We start from the raw sequence: 23,802 nt of genomic DNA on the forward strand, positions 1-23,802 counted from the left end.
AACAACATAAACAATTTACCTAACAAGTTAAATGGCAGTACCATTGCATTTTACCCCAAAGAACAATCATAAACTCATACTAATATAAATGATCAAATAAATTTAAAAATGGGAGAAATAATTTTTCTTTAAAGTATTCTATGCAGTATATGTAAATACTCCCTGTTCTGGGAAGGGAAGCCAAATTTTCCTCCTCTTGAGCATGACTTTCTTTCAAAGAATAAAGAAGGCATGGTAACTTACAGTGGAAAAACCAAGCCGACACCATCCTAACCAAGGAAAGACTATCCCCAGTAACACATTAACATGATGCCCCCAGGATATGGCACACTGAGAAGTATGCATGATTCCCATGCATCCTTCCTGAGGAAACACAGCCTTAGTCGATCATAAAACACCTCCAGAGAAACCCGCAGCTGATGATCATCCCACAGAGTAACTCATCAGTACTCGTATAGTGTATAGTGTTGAGGTCACGGAAGTATGGGAAACTGCCACGTATTAGAGGAGACCCAAGGCACTGACGGCTAAGAAAGTGCCATCCACGTGGCATCCTGGCCTGGATCCTGGAACGGAAGATGGGCGTTAGTGGAGAAACACGAAAGCCCAGCAAAGCCTGCAGTTTACTAAATGACACTATGCCCGTGACAATCTCTCGCTGCTTACAAAAGATGTTAACAGTAGAAAAGGTCAGTAACAAGTACTAGGAAAAGCTCTGGACTGTCTTCGCAACTTTCCTACAAATCTGAAATTGGTAAAAACAAGTTGTTTTTAAAAAGCATAAAATAGGCACAGCACTTAAAGCACAGCAATATTTAAAATTAGAAAAGGAGCCTATGGAAGATTATACACATCTTTACAGAAACTTGATCAACACCACAGTTTATTTGTAAACATGTTATATGTGTTGTCAATAATCAAGTTGACAACACTTTATACATTTCATTGTATAATATTAACATCATACAGAGAACAATCCACTGTACTGTTACAGTTTTGGTAATTTAAAATCTTTTAATACAAACTGTATTTGAAACACTGAACATAAAAGAGAAATATGAATGGCAGAAAAAACAAAACATCAAGAAACCAGCATTCTCCCCAAAAAACAAACACAAACCATCCAGTTATATATTTCAAGAAGAAAAGAAGGAAATCAGATGATCTTATTTTTAAAATGACAGAAAGTCAAACTTCTTTAGATTCACTTGAAAGGTGAAATTGTACCCCAACTAAATTCTATGCTCTTTTTGATATTTGCTATTTTCTTGGTTTCTAAGGAATATCTACCATGGTTTAAGATATATTACGGGGTAAGGGACAAAAGAAGGGGAGGTGGCACACAGCCAAATGAAATTACTTTAAACATCTGCAAAAAAGAAAAAACTGAATACAAAATTTTAAAGAATCTTCTTTGGCAAATAAAGTCTGTTTTAAAATCACTTTTATGTTGAAGTGGATCAACACTAAAAAGACAAAATTTTACATGAATGAATGAAACAAAGCTACACTCATAAATCAGAGCACAAACATCAACATTTCACATTTTGCTAACAGCTCTAAAAATGCAAGTTCTCCCTCTGCAGGAGTCTGAGGGGTCTTCGGCTGAGAATCAGGCAGTTACTCTTTCCTCATCCAACAGCAGAAGCCAGAGTGCACCCCACATCTTCTCAAAACTCCCCAAAGTTCATGATCATTTATGGTTCTATTTCTTCCTCCTTATCTCTCAAAGGAAATATAGCAGCAAAGCACTCCCAATTTTACGGTTCAAATTCAGCAAAAACCTGCTTCACTGTTAACAACTACAAATATTCTTTATTAGTGTACATGTCATTACAGTTGGCTTAGATGGTTAATACAAGAATAAATAATTACAGTTAATTCAAACGAAGCATATTAAAAAGAGATTAAAGAGCCCTGATCAAAAGAAATAGTTACAACTTTCAGGTGAAAACTATGAAAGTTACATACATATATAACTAACAACATTAGGAATGTACAATATTAATTTTTGGAAAAATAAATGAGTAATTCACAGTCATAAGAAATTATTTTGATATTAGTATGTATTTTCCTTTTATAGACAAACATAACATACACATGGTTTCTATCTTATATAAGACAGAGTAAGAAACTAAACATTACCATATTTACCCCAACACAACATGACTGTGCACCACAGGTAACCTGGTCCAAAATTCTCAGTTCTACAGACAGACCATGGTATTAAATGCATGGTTATAACGGTTTTAAGAAAGGGATATACTTCCAGAAGTATGTTAAATACACAAATATCAATTCTATATGTAACAAAAGTCATCAGAAAAAAAGTTAGGTTGTAACATTCCCAATTTTTCTAATGCTGCATTTTACATATATCTCGTTTGATGACCAGTTTAGTTTGGTTACAGTTTTATATTAGCAAACCATTACCCTACAAGAGGAGCTAAACTATAACACTGCACCAATTTCCAAGGAAGGTAACTTGCAAAGTCTAAAAAGTGATTCCAATTACTCTAATTAACATTTGAGATACTAAAAGGATCAATGGCAAGAAACGCTTTGAAACTGTTCAATTTTTCCTTATCATTTCCTCCAAAACCATTAATATAAATTTAGTATTTAGATTGCTTAAGAATATGACTTCAAAAAAAGTTTATCACTGAAGGGTTTAAAGCCAAATATACAGGCTTAATGTTTCAAATATGTAACTCTAAAATCACAATCCTTGGTTTGAAAACACCAAATTAAATTAAATTTCCATGAAATTCATTGGTAAAGCTACATAACAAAAAAATAAACCAGGGTGAAAACGTGCAATAGCCTCAGCTATGAGTGAGAAATAAAATCTGCTTTTCCATAAAGACTCTATGAAAATATAAAGCCCAAAGAGAGTGACAACGTAAGTCTACGTATAAACATTTAAAAATAGAATGTTTTCCAAAGCTTCTCATGAGATGTCAATGAATAGTCATAGTCTGAGTTAAGACCTTATAAATCAAAGTTAAGTTATATATAACTGCGGATTTATATACCTTCAACAATGTTCAATTGATATACATAATTTACAGACATCCACGGTAATTCTTAATGCCCATCACATCACCTCTCAATACTAGATGTTTACTGTTTTACAGTTCACTATTTTAAATACCAAGAAGCCTTTTCAGAGGAAGAGTTCCATTTCTTCCCTTGATCCCCTAAAGTATAGGTAACAAAATATAAAATGAAACAAGATTTATGTGCAATAAACTAACATATAAAATTACCACTGCCATATTCATAGTGACTGCTAATAAACCTAACAGTCATAATAAAGCCTATAAAGAATATCCTTAGTATTATAAAAGAAACGCAGATTGTCTCAAGGTAAAAAATACAGTGCTGGCTGCTAAAAAGCACTTTGTTGCAATACAGTGTGCAGTAAGGAACAATACTTCAGAAAACGCAACACGTCCCCCAACTTTTAGTATCAGTTAAACAAGGATTGCACGGCAGCAGCAGGATGCTTTTTAGTGGCTGACACTATAAAGCTAATGTCAAGAAAGAAAAAAGGCAGAAAGTGTGAGCAACACATTGAGTAATCAAATTATTGCAAATGAAGATTAGCAATGAGAAGCGAGGAGGGCGACCGCCCGCTCCATTCAGATAAGATGCCATCTTTAAATATTAAGTTTTTTGCAGGAAGAGGAACTCCCATATCCGCAGAAGATGACTGGGAAAGCAAACTTGAGAAGCTGGGCTCCGTGTGAATATCCAGTGTTGAAGCACCTTCCTGAAAGATCAAGAAACGAGACACATTCCAGACTCAATTTTACCAAAGCTACTTAACCAAACCAAAACCCCTTAATTAAAACGAATGAGAAATAAGAATCTTGAGAGCTGTTTATGGAATACAAAGCACTATAAGAGACAAAATGATTTACCTTGCAAGCCCCAAATAATGCTAGTTAGTGCTTTGAAACAAACAGAAATAATGGGCTGAGTCTATGGAATTAAAAACAGATTAATTTTTAAGAGGACTGGGTCTACCTCAAAGTGTCCCTAACCAGAGACCGCCTCCACAAAATCTGTCACAACACGAAGCCATGCACTCTGATCTCCTAATATTTCTACATTCAACAGCCACCTTCTCCCAAACTCTAGGCTCAAGTGTACCCGACCTGTTCTCAGCTCCTCCCATGCGTTCCACGTCGACCACATCAGAACTGAACCCTCCAAATGTTTCCCCCTCTTCCTCCCCAGGGTCCCCGCTCCACACACCTGGCTAGTCAAGGAGTATAAGAATCGGTGATTCCTCCCTTCCCTCACAACTCAGTCTTTCCCCATACTTAACTAATCAAGATTTACCCATCTTTCTCCAGAACACATCCCAAATAAACTTACCTCATTCACCATAGCCAAGAGAGCTTTACATTACTCCATAATTTTACAATTACTCCATAATTTTACAATTACTCCACAATTGCATCCCTATAAAATTTCTCTTTTGCGTATTTTTAGAATATACTTAATTTATTGTTCCAATAGTATATTTGTATAATGAACAAATCTTTATTAGGGAGATGTGCAAAATCTGTTTTGGTTTTTTGTTGTTGTAGGAAAAGGGTGCTCAGCTATAAGCAGCTCTCACTCAGGTGATTACAATTAGTTTCTGAACTAATCCTGCCTCTACCTCCGCCTTTCCAATGGTAACTCGAGTTTTAAAGTAGTCAATCAGAAGTAATGTCCCTCCCCCAGTTAAAGTTTTCTTTCTCTTTGCACTTAGCATAAAACACAACTCCTTTAGCATACCCCAGAAGGCCTTGCCCTCCAATTCCGCCTGGCCCTCCCCTTTCATGGGCTTTCTGCCACCTGGCCTTCTGCTCCTTGGCACTGAGTGCTTCCTGACTCAGGACCTGTGTACTTCCTAAGCCCGGTCTGGAATATTCTTGCCCATCCTGCAGGGTTCTGCTTATAAATTATCTCTCACCTTTTAAATTACGTCTACCTTCAGAGCCCACCAGAGTCCGGCTCCTCCAAAGTACTTACTGGAATCCATAATTACTTCCATATTCTAATGTTTATTTGACTTGTCTCATACAACACTATTCGAGTCTTCCCCATCACTGTTTCGCTACTACCTGGAGGTGGGTCTGAGATAGGGTAGCCTAGAATACTGATTAAATGAATGAATACAACTCTAAAATAGTGAGATCTCTTAAGTTGGATCAAATATTCTCAACTATCAACTCTAAAAGTTTACTTATAAACCAAGTCTAGAAAGTCCTTTCCTTCCTTAGGGGTAAGACAAGCCCGCAGCACTGGCCCTCACTACACCACAGATGAAGACAGAGCACACCCAGAAGCCAGCACCTAGTGTGGTACGCAGCAGGAGCGCACAGTTCTCCTGAATGGAGCACTGGCACACAGGAACCCACAATTCAGTTTATGAAGACCTGGACAGTGAAATGTGCACGTCAATTAAATTAACTTCTTGAATCGCAAGACTCTTCATTTAAAAAAATGTAAGGAGTGCTCAGGTCATATGCTGCTGCTGCAGAGACTCAAAAGTGGAAGTACTTCAAATACGAGAAAGCTCTAGACAAGTAACATGCAGATGCTGTGGGCTTTGTTACCTGGAATGAGTGAACAAAGTTAAGGACTTGGAGAGAGAGTTTTCGACTGGAATGTAATAGGTTTTGAAGGCTGAAAAAAAAGAAAAGAGAAAGGAAATGGTTGAAACAAATATAATACAACAACTAAATCAACCGTTTTAGCAATTTAATGCATTTATGGATGCATATACATTCTAATTAATCACATAAAAATTTAAAAAGTAATTCCAATGCTTTTCATCGTAAGATTGTTGCCTATTTTAATAACAAAATAGTATATAACTAGGTCATTTTAAAATACAACATAATGTGTAACCAAAACTGAAGTTATTATTTAAAAGGATATTTAAGCCTGGTGTGGTGGCACACACTAGTAATCCCAGCATTCGGGAGGCTGAGACTGGAGGATCATGGTTCGCGGACAGCCTCAGCTACTTAGCAAGGCCCTTCAAAACTCAGTGAGACCATTTCAAAAAATAAAAAATACTGAGCAAGACATGGTGGCGCACGCTTGTAATCCCAGTACTTGGGAGGCTGAGACAGGAGGATAGCACAGGTTCAAAGCCAGCCTCAACTACTTACTGAGGTACTCAGCAACTTAGTGAGACCCTATTTCCAAATAAAATAGAAAATAGGTCTGGGAGTGTAGCCCGAAGGTAGAAAGCCTCTGGATTCTATCCCTAGCACCACACATTAAATAAATAAATAAATAAATAAATACATACATACATACTAAAAAAAAATAGGGCTATGGGGTCTAGCTCAGAGGTAGAATACCCCTGGTTCCATCCCCAGTATCACAAAAAATAAATAAATAAATAAATAAATAATATTTAAACTGTTAATAAATATAAATGTTATGTGAAAGAAATTCTTAAAATAAGGATTCAGGTGCTATGACAGAAATTCTGATATTAATTTCAAATTTCCAAAATAATTTTAAAAAACAATCTAGGAAAAGCTGAATACACTAACCATATCAAACTACTAGGCATGAAATATTCTTCAAATCTACAAACTGGTAAAAATTAAAAATCCTTAAAGTTTTATAGTATTTCCACTTTTTATTCAAGCATGCCGATTTTATTTTCACAGGATTTGTTGAAATTACTAGCTGAACACTTAATTTTCTGGTATAAGCTATATTAAACCAATTATTTAAAAACTTGCTATCCGATTTTATTTTCCTACATAAAAAAGCCATGGAGAGAGCCAGGTGTGGTGGCCTAACTTGTAATCCTTGTACTTGGGAGGCTGAGACAGGAGGATCACAGGTTTGCAGCCAGCCTCAGCTACTTAGTGAGAGAGACCCTGTTTCAAAATAAATAAAAAATAGGACTAGGGGTGTAGCTTGGAGGTAGAATGTCCCTGGGTTCAATCTCTAGTGCGGGGGGGGGGGGGGCAGAGAGATCCACAGCTATCACTCCTACAAGATCCACAGCTATCACTCCTACAAGTCATCCACTGGCTGAGTGACCTTTCCCACCGACCCTGCCCAACACTGCACCTGAATCAGCATAGGAGATAACACCTATGTGTCATTTCTGGAAAAAGATCTCATTTCAGAAAATGTAGAAAGTGGAAAAAACTTGGAAAGTCATAATTCCACCACAAGAAACAACCATTAATATACCTTGGGTGTGTATATACCAAGGGGGGTGGGGAGATGTGCAAATATAAATTTTCCATAGATATTTATATATTTAAAAAGTTGAGCTCCCTTCCATTATGAGCATGTTCATTTCACCACACCCTCACCAAAACCAGGCAACTTGCCCAGCGTGGTGGCGCACGCTTGTAATCCCAGCATTTGAGAGGCTAAGACCTGAGGATCATGGTTCAAAGACTGCCTCAGCTACTAAGTGAGGCCCTCCGCAACTCAGTGAGACTTTGTTTCAAAATAAAAATACAAAATAGGGCAGGGGGTGTAGCTCAGAGGTCAAATTCCCCTGGGTTCCATCACCAGACCCACAAAAATAAATAAATAAAAAGCAGGCAACTAAGTAAATATAATTAACCGAAACATGTGCCCAAAAGGTTTGCCTGTGACTAATTTCTGAACTACTTATAGTTTTAAGAAACATAGCAAAAACCCTAAACGAGCAATCTTTATTCAATCAACAAATGTATACAAGGCAATTACAATGCTCATGTGTAGAGGAAAAGGACATTTAAAATGGAGCAGATGAAAAGATGACAGCGGATGTATACCCTCACCTCTCTTTCCTACAAAGACCATGCGTAGCAATTTTCCTACAGACTTTCTGGTTTAACTCAGAACTAAACAGTGGGATGCCAAAGCACAGCTCCAGAGGAACCCAATCTGCTTCTGTTGTGGCACCTAAAAGAGAGAGAAAACTTATCTTTAAAACCACACATATTGATATATACTGTTTGAGCACATTCCCCTGGGTTCCATCCCCAGACCCTCAAAAATAAATAAAAAGCAGGCAACTAAGTAAAAATAATTAACCAAAACATGTGCCTGAAAGGTTTGCCTGCAACTAATTTCTGAACTACTTATAGTTTTGAGAAACACAGCAAAATCCCTGATGTAAGGTTCCTCTCACATCAGGGATAGACCCCAATAGGCTAAGCAAGGGAGGTGAACTCAAAGAGGATCAATTAATCTCCAGAACAGAAGAGCAGTCTCTGAGTATGTGCATGTGTCGGGAGGGGAAAGGCACACAGCTTCATCAAGTGTTTAAAACAGTCATGTCCCCAAAGAAGAATGTTGACAGACATGCGCAAGATGAAAGAATGAGTCAAAGTATTTACCGTAGGAATAATAAAATTAAGTCATTATTCTCAGGTCACAATTTTAAAGTACTTGAATTATTATCCTAAGTATATAAACTAATTCTTAGAAAATTCATATTAAAAGTCCATTATGGATAAGAACAAATAACATGCAAATGGCTTACTAGAAAAGCTGAGCCTCAGAAATGAGTCTATAAAATTGTAATCTCTAAAAACGTAATCTATAAAATTACAAAGAACATCTAACATCTTACCAGAGTTTTGTTTTGTTGCTGAATCTACAGGTGCTTCCTCAATCACCATTTCAAATGACTCTGTACTCCCATTTACATCTGAGCCAGAAGCCAAATCAGGTTCTCCTTATAATTACAGGAAATATACAACATTAGGATTCTGTGGTCAGCAGTTGTCAATAAATCAGTCCTAACATAATTAAAACTCAGGCAAGGGGTAATGACAGTGGGAAAAAGTGATTAGTCACTAGTTTAAAGTAGTGGTTCTAAACCAAGCGAAGAATTTCGTTCCCTGAGGGATATTTACCAATGTATGGAGAGAAGTTTGGTTGTTGTAAATAGGAATAGGAAGCTATTGATGTCCATAGATGTTAAAGATACTACCCTGTACAATCCCCGACCACAAAGAATTATCCAGTTCAAAATACAAAGAGTACCAAGTGCAGAAAGGATGTCAAATTTAAAAAGAATCAAAAATTCAAAAAGCAGAACACAAGTTTACACTTTCTACTCAGGTCACTACAAAAGCCATTTTCATCGGTGTGGAAATGTACAGTTTGATTAATTATTCCTCTTCAAAATCATTTTTTGACTCTGAATCTTTATCACATAAGATCCTCCAAGATCTAGATTTTGTCTGCTTCTCTACTCTTATCTTCTACTACTAACAAATCCTTTCTTCTGGCTCTGATGAGTTACTCTGTCTGAAAAGCTGCCACCCTCCATGAAAAATCAATGACCATGTTTTCCAACATTCAAACTGCACCTTCTCTATGAGACCTTCCCTGGCAGCTCAAGTTGGGTAAGATACGCCTCCTCTGATCTCCACTGTACTCCAACAGCTCCCATCAGTCTTTTAACTCCCCACTGTGGGCTGACTTACTTGTTTGTCTCCCCTACTTGGGTTTTACTCCTTGGAACAAAACCAGGTAGGTCTAAGTATCTCAAGCCAACATGATAGCTATAGTAGACATGCTTTGAAATAAGCCCTGCCAGCATGGTGGCGCACACTTGTAATCCCAGCGCTTGGAAGACTGAGACAGGAGGATCACACAGGTTCAAAGCCAGCCTCAGCTACTGAGTGAGGCTCTCAGCAACTTAGTGAGACCCTGTGTCCAAATAAAATATAAATAGGTCTGGGAGTACAGCCTGGAGGTAGAAATCCCCTGGGTTCTATCCCCAGTACAAGGAAGGAAGGAAGGAAGGAAGGAAGGAAGGAAGGAAGGAAGGAAGGAAGGGAGGGAGTGGATGGATAGATAAGGCCTCAACTCTGGAAAATATCCCTCCAATATTTTGGCAGTCAGCTGATGAAAGATATCCAACTGCTCTAGCCAGATAGTAAGCCAGAAGTAGGTATCTTACTCAGAGAGAGATAATCCAGTCCACTGGATGGCTAAATCACAGTTTCTCAGGATTTCAAACCAAGAGGCTCAAGAAATGCAGTCAACCAGTAACAGATGCTTGAACTGAAAGGTCTCCCAGATTCAGCGGTCTAGAGCTGGCACCATGGCAACCAAAGCCACATACAAGCCAATATTTTTTGTCAGCACAGAAACAATTAGTAAGCAGAAAGAGGTGATTTGGAAATGGCTTTTTTTTTTTTGGTGGTACTGGTGTTCCTGGAAGCCCTTCTACCTCCGGGCTACACTCCCAGACCTATTTTTTAATTTGGAAACAGGGCCTCTTAAGCCAGCAAGGCTGGCTCCAAACCAGCGTGATCCTCCTGTCTCAGCCTCCCAAGCGCGGGGATTACAAGCGTGCGCCACCACGCCCGGCTGGAAATGGCTTTTTAAATTTAAAAGAACATACACCGGGTGTGGTGCCACATGCTTGTAATCCCAGCATATGGGAGGCTGAGACAGGATTGTGGTTCTCAGATAGACTCAACTACTTAGGCCCTTGCAACTCAGTGAGGCCCAGTTTCAAAATAAAGAATTAAAAAAAAAAAAAATAGGGCTGGGAGTGTAGCTCGGAGCCCCTGGGTTCCATCCCCAGTACCGGAAAAAAAAAAAAAAATTAAAAGAACAAAGCTTAATATGTGAGAGATTAAATATCAAAAGAAGAGAGAAGGCTAAACAAGAAATTATTACAATAATAACTGTTTAAGGTATCAAGATCCAGACTCGGCCGGGAGTGATGGCACACGCTTGAAATCCCCGCACTTGGGAGGCGGAGACATGAGGAGCGCGCTGGTTCGGAGCCAGCCTCACTGGCTTTAGAGACCCTGTTTCCAAATAAAAATATATAAAAATAGGTCTGGAAGTGTGTCTGGAGGTAGAAGAGCTTCCAGGAACCCCAGTACCACCAAAAAAAAAGTCCAGACACGACTGGCTATTATAGAGACTAAAAAAGAAGTGAGGAAAAAGTGACTATGAGAGACATTTTTACAAAATGACTTGAGTTTGACACCATCATCCCCTAAGGCTAACTTAATTCAAAGCCTATAAACATAGATGCAACACTAAAGTCCAAGAGCCCCTCTGCATTCCAACCTAGGTCATCACTTTTTTACATACTGGTATTTTCTCAACGCGAACAACTGACACTTGTTCAAATGATGTTACAGAATATTGTCTTAAACATCAGTGAAAAGAAACATTAAGTATTAAATAATTCACCATTCCCATAAAGGCTTGCTGCTTTTATATATAAGACTGTATTGAGCCAATCATTTTCACTCAAAGAACCAAATCGTTAACTCACCTCTCTCATCAGAGGCGTCGCTGAGCTTTCTACTTGCAAGCTGGCTGGAAGCGTTCAGCATGGTGATGTAGCCACAGAAATGCCGCAGGTCCACTTTGTCTCTTAGTGTTTGCAATGCTTTATGAACACCCATGCTGACACGGGTAAACTCTAAATACAGAGAGAGGACACCACATCAGTGAACTATTTTAAAACAATACACCGAACACTCACATATACTCTACTAAACAATTCTTTGTACTTAAACTAATCAATGTTGAGTCCAATGAAAACGTATATAAGAATGAAAAAGAAAAAAAGCTGTTCACATACACATATTCAGTCTTCTGAGGAATCTGCTTTAGCAAAACAAACTACCTGCTAAGAAGGAAACCAGGCCAATCAGTAACAAATTCTCTAGTCTTCTCTTTGCAGTTCTATCTGCCTCAAATACTTACCTGATAGGCTTCTATCAGGAAATGCATTAAGTACAGATTATATACATTTTTAAATTTGAGTAGTTACTCCTATTAAGTTGACACTAATAATGTTACTTAAAATCACATGACTAATATTTACTTGAGTTTTACTTATTAGCTTGAGTTTTCATAAATATGTGAATATATAAAAGAGAAAGATGTTTTATGTCCCAATATGAAGATGTCTCTTCATATGAAGATATATTCACACAATATTTTCCTGTTAATCAGTTGTGGTTTGTTCTGGTCCTGGGGATTGAACCCAGAGGCATTCTACCTCTGAGCTACAATCCCCAACCCATTTTATTTTTTTATTTTAAAATAGGGTCTTATTAAGTTGCTGAGCATTAATCAGTGTTTAAAATTTATAAAACTTAAAATCCCATTTCATTACTGTTGCCGGGCATGGTGGTGCATGCTTGTAATCCCCACGCTTGGGAAGTGGAGACAGGAGGATCGCACAAGTTTGAAGCCAGCCATGTTGGCTTAAGAGACTCTGCTTCCAAATAAAAAAAGTATAAAAATAGGTCTGGGAGTGTAGCCCAGAGGTAGAAGGGTTTCCAGGAACCCCAGTACCACCAAAGAAACAAACAAACCTAAAAGCAAAATCAAAGGCTGAAACAAAAAATATATGCATGTTTTCTGAGTAGTATAAAATAGTAAACACATGTTCACCAACCAAGATGTCCATCAACAGATGAATGGATTACAAAACTGTGGGATATGTACACAATGGAATTTTACTCAGCCATTAAAAAAAAAAAAACTCAATTACATCATTTTCAGGGAAATGGATGGAACTGGAGGACATTATGCTAAGTGAGATTAGTCAGTCACAAAAAATAAGAAATCAGATGCTTTCCCTAATATGTGAGAGCTAGGGAGAAATGGGTCATAGGAGGAACTCTAGATGAAAAAGAAAATCCTTTAGAGGAGCAAACAAGGCAACCTAAAGGAGGAGAAAGGAGGGGGGAAGAGGAAAATCTCTAAAACACACAATGTACTTAAACATATCAAAGTCAATCACTAAGCCAAGCAAGAGAAGGAGGGACGGGGAGGGAAGGGGGTGAGAATTGGGTAGGGGTTAAATCAGTGATGTGTACATGTATGTACAGACAAGTTTTTTACCCCAATATGATGTATGAATATAATGCACCAATAAAATTTTTTTAAATCTCTTTAAATTTTTAGATTTCTCTATATAATTGAGTAGAAATTAAAACACAAAACCATTAAAACTCTAGCAACACTCCATATGTGCACACTGTGCACACATACAGAGCAATCAATCTGCAAAACAGCACTGAAAACTTCGCTATGGCTGGGCATGTGGCACATGTTTGTAATCCTGCTACTGTGGAGGCCGAGATGGGAGGATCACAGGTTCAAGGCCAGACTCAGCAATTTGGTGAGGCCCTCCACAACTTAGTGAGACCCTGTTTCCAAATAAAAAGTAAAATAAAATAGGGCTGGGGGTATAGCTTAGTGGTAGAACACCCCCCCACACCTTGGGTTCAATCCCCAGTACCACACAAATAGAAACAAAACAAAACAAAAAACTTTGCTTTGGACACTTTGAAAAGTCTCTGAAAAAGAATGTATCTAACAGAGGGGAGAAAGTTTAAAGTTTCTAAGCATCCATTTTCCCTACTACCTGTCTTCTTCCCCAACTTTCAAATAAACAATCAAAGGAAACTAGGAGTCTTAGCATACTGAAAACCTTCCATCTAGGTAAACACCTATTTATTCTCTTCACTTCCAATCAACATTCCTTCAAAGGTCACAAGTAGGTCTACCATTTCCTTGGGGAAAATGCACATGACAAAGAACTACCTGTTGCCAGTATGCTTTAATAGCAGGATGGTACGAGCCTGGGACTTAAGAAATTTTAAGAATTTTTCCGCCAAAAATTTTAAGAATTGTCTTCCACCCAATTGTTGACATGATTGATGATAAAGACAAAACAATACAGTTCAAAAAGTACCTCCTTGCAGTTCTGTCTCATCAAATGGAAATGGTATATGGACAGTTTCTCCTATCCCATGCAAGCCATGTCCCTAAACATAAAGAAACAAAAGTTGAAATGTACACAAGAAACCGTATTTCCAATATGGATATGCACACATTAAATAAGACTGTTGCCTGTGATGGTATGTTCTACATTAGACTCCATCGAAATAATTTCCACAATTTTTTATTTTTTGACACAAGCAATGACAATGTTATATGTGTATTAACCTATTGGTCAATGTTTCCCAAATTAAGCATATGGAAAAAAAAAAGGATCTAACAGGTATATCAGGTGGGTGGTAGCCACGTGATGACTGACAGGTCAAATGCATGCTTACGAGGGTCAACTGGGTTAACTATCGTTCTGAGAGAGAAAGGAGGCGGAGGGGTCCCCACAGTCACCTGGCACGCCACGGACTAGGAATACAAAATTCAAACCTGCACTGGAATGGCATAAACCCAAAGACACACTGTCTTTACATACACTTAGAAACAACCCCTGAATTGATCATTTACATGGGGGAACTGTACAGTGTCTGAATTATATCTCACAAAGTTATCATTTAAAAAAAATACTGGTCACACAGCTAGTAAGAGGTGAGGTTGAAATTCAAATCTGGGTCTAACCTCTTCAAAGTCCACACTGTTTCTCCCACCGCCACCCTGCCAAAGGGCCAGGGCTGGAGCTCAGACCTCTGTCTCCCCACACTTCAACTTTAGAAAATTAAAGTACAGATGTCTAATTGCAGCTTAGCAGAAAACTAGACAAACTGCAATCTTCTGGATAAAACTCCAAAGTTGACTGTCGTTAATGAGATACGCATACCTGAATTAGAACCGCAGAATGCGTTAAAGCATCATTCAACATTGTGAGCACATTTGACGTAGGAACTACCCCAGGATCGTGACCCCAAGATGTTATGAGTAACCGGTCATAACCCTATTGGAAAGAAACAGATAAGACAGAATGGCGTTTATTAATAAGAAAAAACCAATAAAGTTACCTATTTATAATACTGCTCACTAATTTCTACTTGCCTTAAAATTTAAAAAATAGTTTTTTAATTAAAAAAAAAATCCTCACACACATACCTGGAATATCTCTGGCAGTTTTCGAAGTCTTGTACCTTTCGACAGTAAGAGGGATGGTGGTCCTTGCCCAGTGATAAAGTAAATGTATAGCTTAAACCAAACAGAACTGACTTCTGGGATAGCTGGTCCAATATGCTACAATCATAAAAGAGGTAAGACAAAATTGTAATACTTATCAAAGGAAGCCAAATTTCATAAGTGACCAAGTATAATAGTCTTATACACAGCAAATGCCCCATGCACATTTTAATTACCATTATTCTTACAAAACTAAATGTTAAGTGACCCAGCTTCAACTGGAATCAAGAAGGCCCATTCTATCGCTACAGTTAAGAGAATGAACTTGGCATGGATGACCTAGGTTTAAATCTTGGCCTCATCTCTTCAGTCGTATCATCTTAAGAATGTTACCAAAGCTTTCTGTGTTTCATTTCTGTATTTCATATCTACCTTAGAATATGTTATAAGGTTGTTTGAAAAGGCTTAAAATAGTGTCTGGCATAGAATAAGCTTTATGTTCAAGTATTAGTCATTATCATCATTTATTACATGCAATTTTTCAAAAAAGGAACTACCTCCTCTCCATCCAGTTTACCATTTATCCAGGTAGTAATAAACTTCTACTCTGCCTACAGAGTGTGTTAAAGAGTAAAATGAATGGGGGAGCCGGGCGTGGTGGCACACGCTTGTAATCCCAGCATTCGGGAGGCTGAGACCAGAGGATCGCGGTTCGTGGACAGCCTCAGCTACTTAGTGAGGCCCTCTGCAACTCAGTGAGACCCAGTTTCAAAATAAAGAATAAAAAATAGGGTGTAGCTCGGAGGTTGAATGCCCCTGGGTTCCATCCCCAGACCCACACACACACACACAAAAAAAAAAAAAAAATGGGGGAGGGGTAAAGGAAATATAAAAATGATTAGTTAAACACAAAACTTAGAACCACTCCTGTTCAATATAGACAAAAATTTGGTGTGGTGACAGGTGTTCAAGAACATAGGCAGTTGCCAGGTGTGGTGGCACACGCTTGTAATCCCCGCACTTGGGAGGCGGAGACAGGAAGATCACGCAGGTTCAAAGCCAGCCGTGCTGGCTTAAGAGACCCTGTTTCCAAATAAAAATATATTAAAAAATAGGTCTGGGAGTGTAGCCCGAGGTAGAAGGGTTTCCAGGAAACCCAGTACCATCAAAAAAAAAAAAAAAAAAAAAAAAGAACATAGGCAGCAAAACCACTTAGTACAAGAACCTCACCCTTGCTTCTATTCAATTAAACCCTGCATGTCTAAGGAACCAAGTGGGATATAACACTGAAGAATAGCAACATATCTCGGCTTGTTGAAAAAGGTACAGGTCACAATTTCCTTGCTAAACATACAAATAGGTGCAATTATTTTTTAAAAAAATAAAAGACCAGAGGTGATTTTCACATACTAGAGCTTCAGCTTGCAAGCACCATCTTTTCTTTTCTTTTCTCTTCTTTTCTTTTCTTTCTTTTTTTTTTTTTTTTTTTTTTTTTTGGTGGGTCTGGAAATGGAACCCAGGGACATTTGACCTCTGAGCTACATCCCCTGCCCTATTTTTCAATCTTTATTTTGAAACAGGGTCTCACTAAGTTGCGGAGGGTCTCACTAACTAGCTGAGACTGTCCTCGAACCACAATCCTCCAGCCTCAGACTTCCAAATGCTGGGATGACAAGCGTGCACCACCACACCTGGCTTCCATCTTTTCTTTTCAGCTAATTTAGCATACTTTTAACTACTGAGTATGAATACTTGAGACTTCCTTTCTTAATGGCATGATGACCCTCCCAAGTGGCTCGTCCGGGTGCATCTTTACCTGAGGGGTACAGCTGCTGATGGGCCGGATTTCATTGGTGAGAGGAGCCATGGAAACAAGCAGCGTGTAATTTTTGTTTAGAACTCTGCTGCAAGTTGCGGGGTCCAAACCAAGAAGGCTCTCACAGCGTAAGAGATCCAAGGGAAACCCTGGGTTAGGGTTAAGCACACACAGAAAACAACAGATCGACCATGTGTAACTAAACTGCTGAAGATAAACTGTTGATAAATACCTTGAGATCTAAGAAAACTTTAAGGTAGAATAACTCTACTAAGAAGTACCAAACTTTCTAGGAGACCACTAAGCCTCCTTTATATTTAAAGCTAAAAGTTTTTATTCTCTCATCTTTTATCACAGTTGCCTACGGTGCTTCCTCGGGCCATTTTTTACTTTAAGAAAACCTGATTGTTTAACCTTAATTCCACTCTCCATCCCCCGCCGCACGAGGCACACTAGGTGTCCTAGTTCCCAGGACAGCTAGGCTGTCCCGGGAAGCACATGTCCTCTCCCCCAGGTTCCATTCTCTACAAAGAGAATCAATCGAAGCCGAGTTCTGATTTTAGCACAGGGGCAATTGTTCTGGTCTATAAAGCATGGACTCGGCATATGGTATGAGCATTCCTTAATCCTTCAGGAAAAGACCAATTCCTATTGCTCCCTAAAAACCCGATATTTAGGATAGAAACTGAAAGTCAGTGTACCATCTCCCCCTTCCAGCAAGAATGCATCTAAAGATATGCGGCCTACTGAAAGGGGCCACTAAGCCCGCCCAGCACCAGGATCTTGGACTCTCATATTATTATCCAGGAAGGAATGAGCCTTTTAGGAGAACTGGCAAACTCCAAGGTTAGGCAGAATGAGTACAAGATGAGGTCAGATCTTACTGTTTTGCCAGAATGTAAGGAATTATAAAAAAAAAAAAATTTGGAGATGTCTCATAAGGAGACAGAAGCCACTCTGAAGGGAGTTGTATTGGCAAGAACTGAGATAAGGGAAACACAAAAAATTAAGACAGTGATAACTAATTACAGACCACTGAAAAACAGACATTCATATATGCATACTGAGAATCAAGAGAATGCATACCCTCAGCTGTTAAGGAGGAAGTGCTCGAGTTGAAAGATTACCAGTATGTCACCACCATAGCTCAAGCAAAAACCATCACTAGACACTAGGTCCAAGGGAAACCATTGACAAGGAGTAGAAAACTCCTTCTTCCCTCGGACTGCTTATTAGTTGTGGGGGAAAAATAGTTGACTATACCATACAGAAATCAGGTAACACATTAACTAGGTGATTAACATGAACATCACTAATAAAAAGCAAAACAGCATCATGTACCTTCAAGTAGCATACCCTTAGAAACACCTAGGATTACTTATTTAGTATTCCAGACAGGACTATGCAACCTGAACCTCATCTTAAGGATTGAGGCACCCCCAAAATGAGGAACTTTCTAAGAAAACCAACAAAAGTGGAATAATATTCTAATTGAGGGAGGAAAGACCATGATATGCAACTTACTCCCAAATTCAGGGTCTAAAGTTATTCTTTTTTTTTTTTTTTTTTTTTTTGGTACCAGAGGTATTCTACCTCCAAGATACACCTCCAGTCCTATTTTTAATTCTTTATTGTAAAACAAAGTCTCACTAAGTTGCGGAGGGCCTCACTAAGTAGCTGAGGCTAGCTGTGAACTTGCAATCCTCCTAATCTCAGCCTCCCAAATGCTAGGATTATAAGCATGCACCACCACGCCTGGCTAAGGTTATTATTCTTATTCTTGCAATGTTTCTCTAAATGTATAATGTTAAGAATTAGGAGTCTGCAATTTAATGGAGGAGATAAAGACGTATACATCTACAGATGGCAGGAAGAGCAACAGATCCACACCTCAAGAACAGGTGGAGGAAGAGACCAGAGCCTCAGCAGGAGTGGCCTTTATTAAGTGCCGAGCCTGCTGGCGCAGAGGACGTAGCCGGAGGTAAATGAGAGAGGTCAGCAAGTGGGTTGAGGAAGGGAGGGAAGGAAAACAATGGCAAAAACTCCGTAAAGACCAGAGATACTTCTGTTTAATTAAGTACACCGAGAAATGTACAGCAGACATAAGTATAAAACTGTCCAATACAATCTGACAGACTTGATTTAAAAGGACTGAGGATCACCAAGTGTTAAACACAAGTATGTAACTATCACCCTGAACTTCATTATGACCTGAGACTATAATACACCAATAAAAGTGCATTAAAAAAAAAACTGAGGAGCTGAGAACTATTTCTGCATTAGAGGGGATACTAGTACAACACTGATCATAAAGTCTACAAGTGTCTCAAGAGCTGGACAAAAAGAGTTTTTCCTTCATTAAGAATGTTTGCTGGGCATGGTGGCGCATGCTTGTTATCCCAGCATTTGAGAAGCTGAGACAGGAGGTTTGAGGTTTGCCGAGCCTCAGCTATTTAGTGAGGCCCTTTGATACTCAGTGAGACTCTGTTTCAAAATAAAGAATAAAAAACAGGGCTGGGGATGCACCTCGGAGGTAGAATACCCCTGGGTTCTATCCCCAGTACCACACAAAAAAAGAAAAAAGAATGTTTTATTATAAGGTCCAGGTTGATTTGAACCTGAAGGAAGAAGAGAAGCCTAACTATAATTTAGTTAACAGTATTTTGTTCTGATTAATTTGTTGGGAAAGGCAGTCCAGCCAATCATTTATGACACAAAGAAAGAAATTTGGAGGGTCTGTTTTGGCCTTGTCAAAGGTAAGCACAGGGGATGGGGGGAGACTAAGTTTTGAGGGGACAGGATGGGTCCTTGCAGTAAGAATGAGATTTCTTAACTTTCAGGCAAAATCAACATTGTCATTGTCAAGCAGAAAAGACACTTAACAGTTTTTACTAAGACACAGTGGGTATGACGTCTCAAGAAGGCATGGTGGTTAGAAGGCAGTGTCTAAGATTTTTATAACTGTGATTGCTCTTATACAAATGTGGCTTAATTTCCAAACACTTCCACAGTACTAGACTGCCAAATTACAAATAGTGCTTTTTATGTCCTATACTAATCAGTGGGAAGATTTGTTTGTAAAGTAAGAAAAACATAAGCCACATATTGTTTTTATTTTTTTTCAAGAGAGGCTGCATGCTATTTAAAACCAAGAGTTTTCATCTATTTCAGAGTTTGCTTCTAATGACAACTGTCATAATGACAACTTTACTATGTAGTGAATACCAAATCATATCCATCAGCAAATTATTAGTGACATAAGAAAATTCTTTCTACTCAGACAAGATGCTTAAAACACCCATATTACATAATTTCTTTCCTAAAAAAAATAAAAGAGTAAAACTTAGCTATCAAGTCAAGAACCTACAGAAAGCAACATTTCTCAACAGAGTGTTGAAGCCTTGTGCCCGCGGCACCCTCTACGTGGAGTGAATGGCCGACCCAGTGCACCAAGTGACGTGCCATCATTCCAATCTTCTTCTGAGTTCTACGGTTCAGAGAGGCAGCCCAGCTAAGAATGCTGGTTGAAGAAATGAGATTCACAATTGCAGGTTTGGTCTTAAAAGGAGGAGTTAGTCACAATTTAACTCTCAATCAGTCTAAACAATTAAAACTCCAACTGGTGCCAGGACAGTGAACAAATAAACCTACCTTAAAAGGTTAAAATTATACTTAACTACGTTCACATAGAATAGGTTTAGGATTAAAAAGTTTAGTCCAGACTACAAAATGATAAACTGTTTACGAATATAGTAATCAAAAGCTTAATATTCAAGAAAATATAATATAGGGACAAAGCAAGGGGGAAAAAACTCAAGGGGCATGGCTTTAAGTGCTCCGTTCCTGGCTCTTCCATTCACTAATCCTAAGGGCTCTGGTGACTAAATGGGCAGATTTATCCAACACACTTCAATTGCTCTATAAAAGAATACAGCCTATTGGTCACTAATGCTCTCTAACATTCTCAAGTTCAGTGATAGGTAGGAAAGAACAATGCATTTAAAGACAACTATAACCAATTATTTTGAATATATCTTACCCATTATCTCTACGCATCACTAAAAAGTCCCAGAAATTCCAGGAGTTTTACATCCGAAGACATCTTCAAGGTTGTGCCACTCACTGATCACATGATCTAAAATTTGGTAGCAAAAAATGGCTACTCACCAACAAATGCTTATCAATAAATGCTTCAGAATCTTGGCATCAGGTGATTTAATATGCTCAGTTTTAACTATTTATTCGACTGATCTCTGCTAAGGTATACTAAGGCTACGAAGTGTGTCACTGAAGGCTGAGAGTCCAGCCCCACTCAGCTGAACTACCCAGCATCTTTGTGCACTCTATTCAACAATTCTTGTTAAGTGCTAGTTGATTCCTTCCTTAATTTTTAAAATTGAGCTAAAAAGAAAGCCAGATGCTGCTGAGAGAAATAAAATAAAAATAGACATTACTAAGATGGTCACCATGGTTCTTGGCCAGAAAAAGAGCATCATTAGGTAAACGAAAGAATGAGTAAAATTAAAAGTTACAGTGGTAGTCAGGATTTACAAACTCCCAAGATGCAGCTCTTGTGCATCAAAGCTCTTGTGTGTCAAAGGACTTGGGTCGAATGCTGTTTCAGGAGTGCCCAAGCCTAGCTGGACACTGGAATCGTCTATTTTAAAGCATACATTCCCAGGTGTCCTTCTAAACCCTAAGATCTAATGAATCAGAAACTCAGGATAAAGATCTTGCTACCATTAGTCAACTAAAGGTTGGGAACTCACAGCTATCACAATTTGAGTGCCTACTAAGTCAACAACTGTAGTAGAGTTCATCTGCATGTTAAAACTGCTACTGCTTCCTGTTGATCTACTTCTGTATTTTTTTAAAGTAAAATATTTTAGTGAATATTATAGTAGCATTTGAGTAGGAAATTCCTATTTATTATTTTCATACAATGGAATCTACCATTATCCTTCATTACATGGCAATTTTTACCCTTCAAGAGCTCACACCTGGTTCTACATTCCATCCAGCTACTTATATAAATAATCCAACTCTTTTGGTAGGTACTAAACAGATCTAAATACAAGAAATGCTAGTAGCAAATGAGAAGATAGGAGATAAAGTACGAAACAGTTGACAAGGAAATACACAAAGCAGGCCTCTAGTTCTGAATTCAATATATTATCTATACAAAATATATTAAATAAGTGATGACTAAGTAAGTGGACATAATGTTTAGAAAGGAGTCTCATACGATTATGTCTTCAAATTTCAGGATATTTATCGTACCATAATTGGGTTGGTCTGGCTGAGCAGTATTTGCAACGAGATCCTTATTATGACGCAGGAACAGTATTGTGTTTCTCAGAGTAAGCGCATGATCGAAATATCTCTGTGCTTCTCCTTCACCAGTGCTTTGAACCTAAACCAAGAGAAAACAGATATTGCAACAAGTACCACTTCCATGTGATTCACTCTAATAAACAATCATTACGAGATATTAAGATGTTATTAAAAAGCAATACATCAAAGAATGTTCCAGGTAATACTGAAACAAATAATCTCAAACTCAATTGAGTTTCCCATTTTACTACATCTATATGATGACAGAAATTACTCTGACAAGTTACAAGGCACACTGGAGTATATTTGTAAATGTAGATATTCACCACTGCTGAACAAACAGCTTAAATTTGCTCAACAAGGGTTTACTGAGTACCTCCTACAGACTGTGGCCCCTCCAGAGAGAAGGAAAGAGTTAACAAAGCACTAAACAAATGAAACCCTGCCTTCACTGGTCTTATATACAATGCATACTTTTAGAACACTGAGTCAGTGATCTGTTCAATACATAAAATTATATATATCGGCCGGGCATGGTGGCACATGCTTGCAATCCCCGCGCTTGGGAGGCGGAGACAGGAGGATCCCGCAGGTTCGAAGCCAGCCTCACTGGCTTAAGACCCTGTTTCCAAATTTTAAAAATGTAAAAAATAGGTCTGGGAGTGTAGCCCAGAGGCAGAAGGGGTTCCAGGAACCCCAGTATCACCAAAAAAAAAAAAAAAAAATATATATATATATATATATATGTATGTATGTATGTATGTATGTATCTATCTATCTATCTATCTATCTATCTATCTATCTCCCAGGTGTAAACACAGAAATTGAAAGGACGGAACTATGGGAGGCAATTATTAATTTTATATTGAATTAACAAGATCAACTAATTAAATTAAGCTCAATCGAAAGCAGGTTACTAAAAATACCTAAGAGATTGGCATGGTGCAAACACTTGTAATCCTAGCATTTGGGAGGCTGAGACGAAAGGATCGTGGTTCAAAACAGCCTAAGCTACTTAGTGAGGCCCTTTGCAACTCAGTGAGCCCCTGTTTCAAAATAAAGAATAAAAAATAAGGCTGGGGGTGTCGCTCAGAGGTTGAATGCCCCTCCCTGGGTTCCATCCCCAGTACTGAAAAGAAAAAAAAAAACTAAGAAATCACTTAAAAAAAACAAACTAAGAAATCACTTTTAGAACTAAACTTCAGCCTAAAAGGTTCCCCAAGAATGGCTATATGGTAAAAATAAATAAATTTTACACACACACACACACACACACACACACACACAGAGATATCGATATAGATATATGATTGAGTACCAGACTAGAAGTGGTTTTAAAAATTGCTGTAACTGATGAAAAGACTAGCTAATGTAAGATTAAAATCAGGACACCAGAACCTAAATGGGCAGGAACAAAGTAAAACATTAATTAGCAAAAGATGATGATAAGAAATGGGGTTGGTTAACAGGTGATTTTTAAAAGTCTGAAGGAAGAACTGAAGTATACAGAAGTAAAAGAAACCAATCAGCAGCAGGGCGTGGTGGCACAGGTTTGGAATCCCAGTACTTGGGAGGCTCAGACAGGAGGATCACAGATGTGCAGCCAGCCTCAGCTACTTAGTGAGGTCCTCTGCAACTGAGACCCTATTTCAAAACAGAGTTAAAAATAGGGCTGTGGATGTAGCTCAGAAGTAGAATGCCCTGGGTTCAATCCCCAGAACCGTAAAAAAAAAAAAAAAGTAACCAATTAATAATAAAGATTATCTCATATATATTTCTGT

The 23,802-nt window shown here is 38.3% G+C and overlaps 1 protein-coding gene across 1 annotated transcript in view; it reads right to left on the minus strand.

Annotated features, from left to right (window-relative positions):
* Nucleotides 1-3,589: 3,589 nt before the first annotated feature.
* The window catches only part of FAM91A1 (family with sequence similarity 91 member A1), a gene marked incomplete at both ends in the record, with an annotated part of 38,127 nt that continues 17,914 nt past the window's right edge, over nucleotides 3,590-23,802 (minus strand). Inside the window, 10 exons of the mRNA XM_080693829.1 lie at nucleotides 3,590-3,775; nucleotides 5,619-5,688; nucleotides 7,815-7,938; nucleotides 8,612-8,716; nucleotides 11,294-11,443; nucleotides 13,736-13,808; nucleotides 14,588-14,701; nucleotides 14,854-14,988; nucleotides 16,688-16,836; nucleotides 21,968-22,100. Of these exons, the coding sequence (XP_080549955.1) occupies nucleotides 3,590-3,775; nucleotides 5,619-5,688; nucleotides 7,815-7,938; nucleotides 8,612-8,716; nucleotides 11,294-11,443; nucleotides 13,736-13,808; nucleotides 14,588-14,701; nucleotides 14,854-14,988; nucleotides 16,688-16,836; nucleotides 21,968-22,100 (1,239 nt within the window). The remainder of the gene's footprint in view (nucleotides 3,776-5,618; nucleotides 5,689-7,814; nucleotides 7,939-8,611; nucleotides 8,717-11,293; nucleotides 11,444-13,735; nucleotides 13,809-14,587; nucleotides 14,702-14,853; nucleotides 14,989-16,687; nucleotides 16,837-21,967; nucleotides 22,101-23,802) is intronic.

This window comes from Muscardinus avellanarius (genome assembly GCF_963383645.1).
Source record: "Muscardinus avellanarius genome assembly, chromosome: 4".
Taxonomy (NCBI): Eukaryota; Metazoa; Chordata; class Mammalia; order Rodentia; family Gliridae; genus Muscardinus; species Muscardinus avellanarius.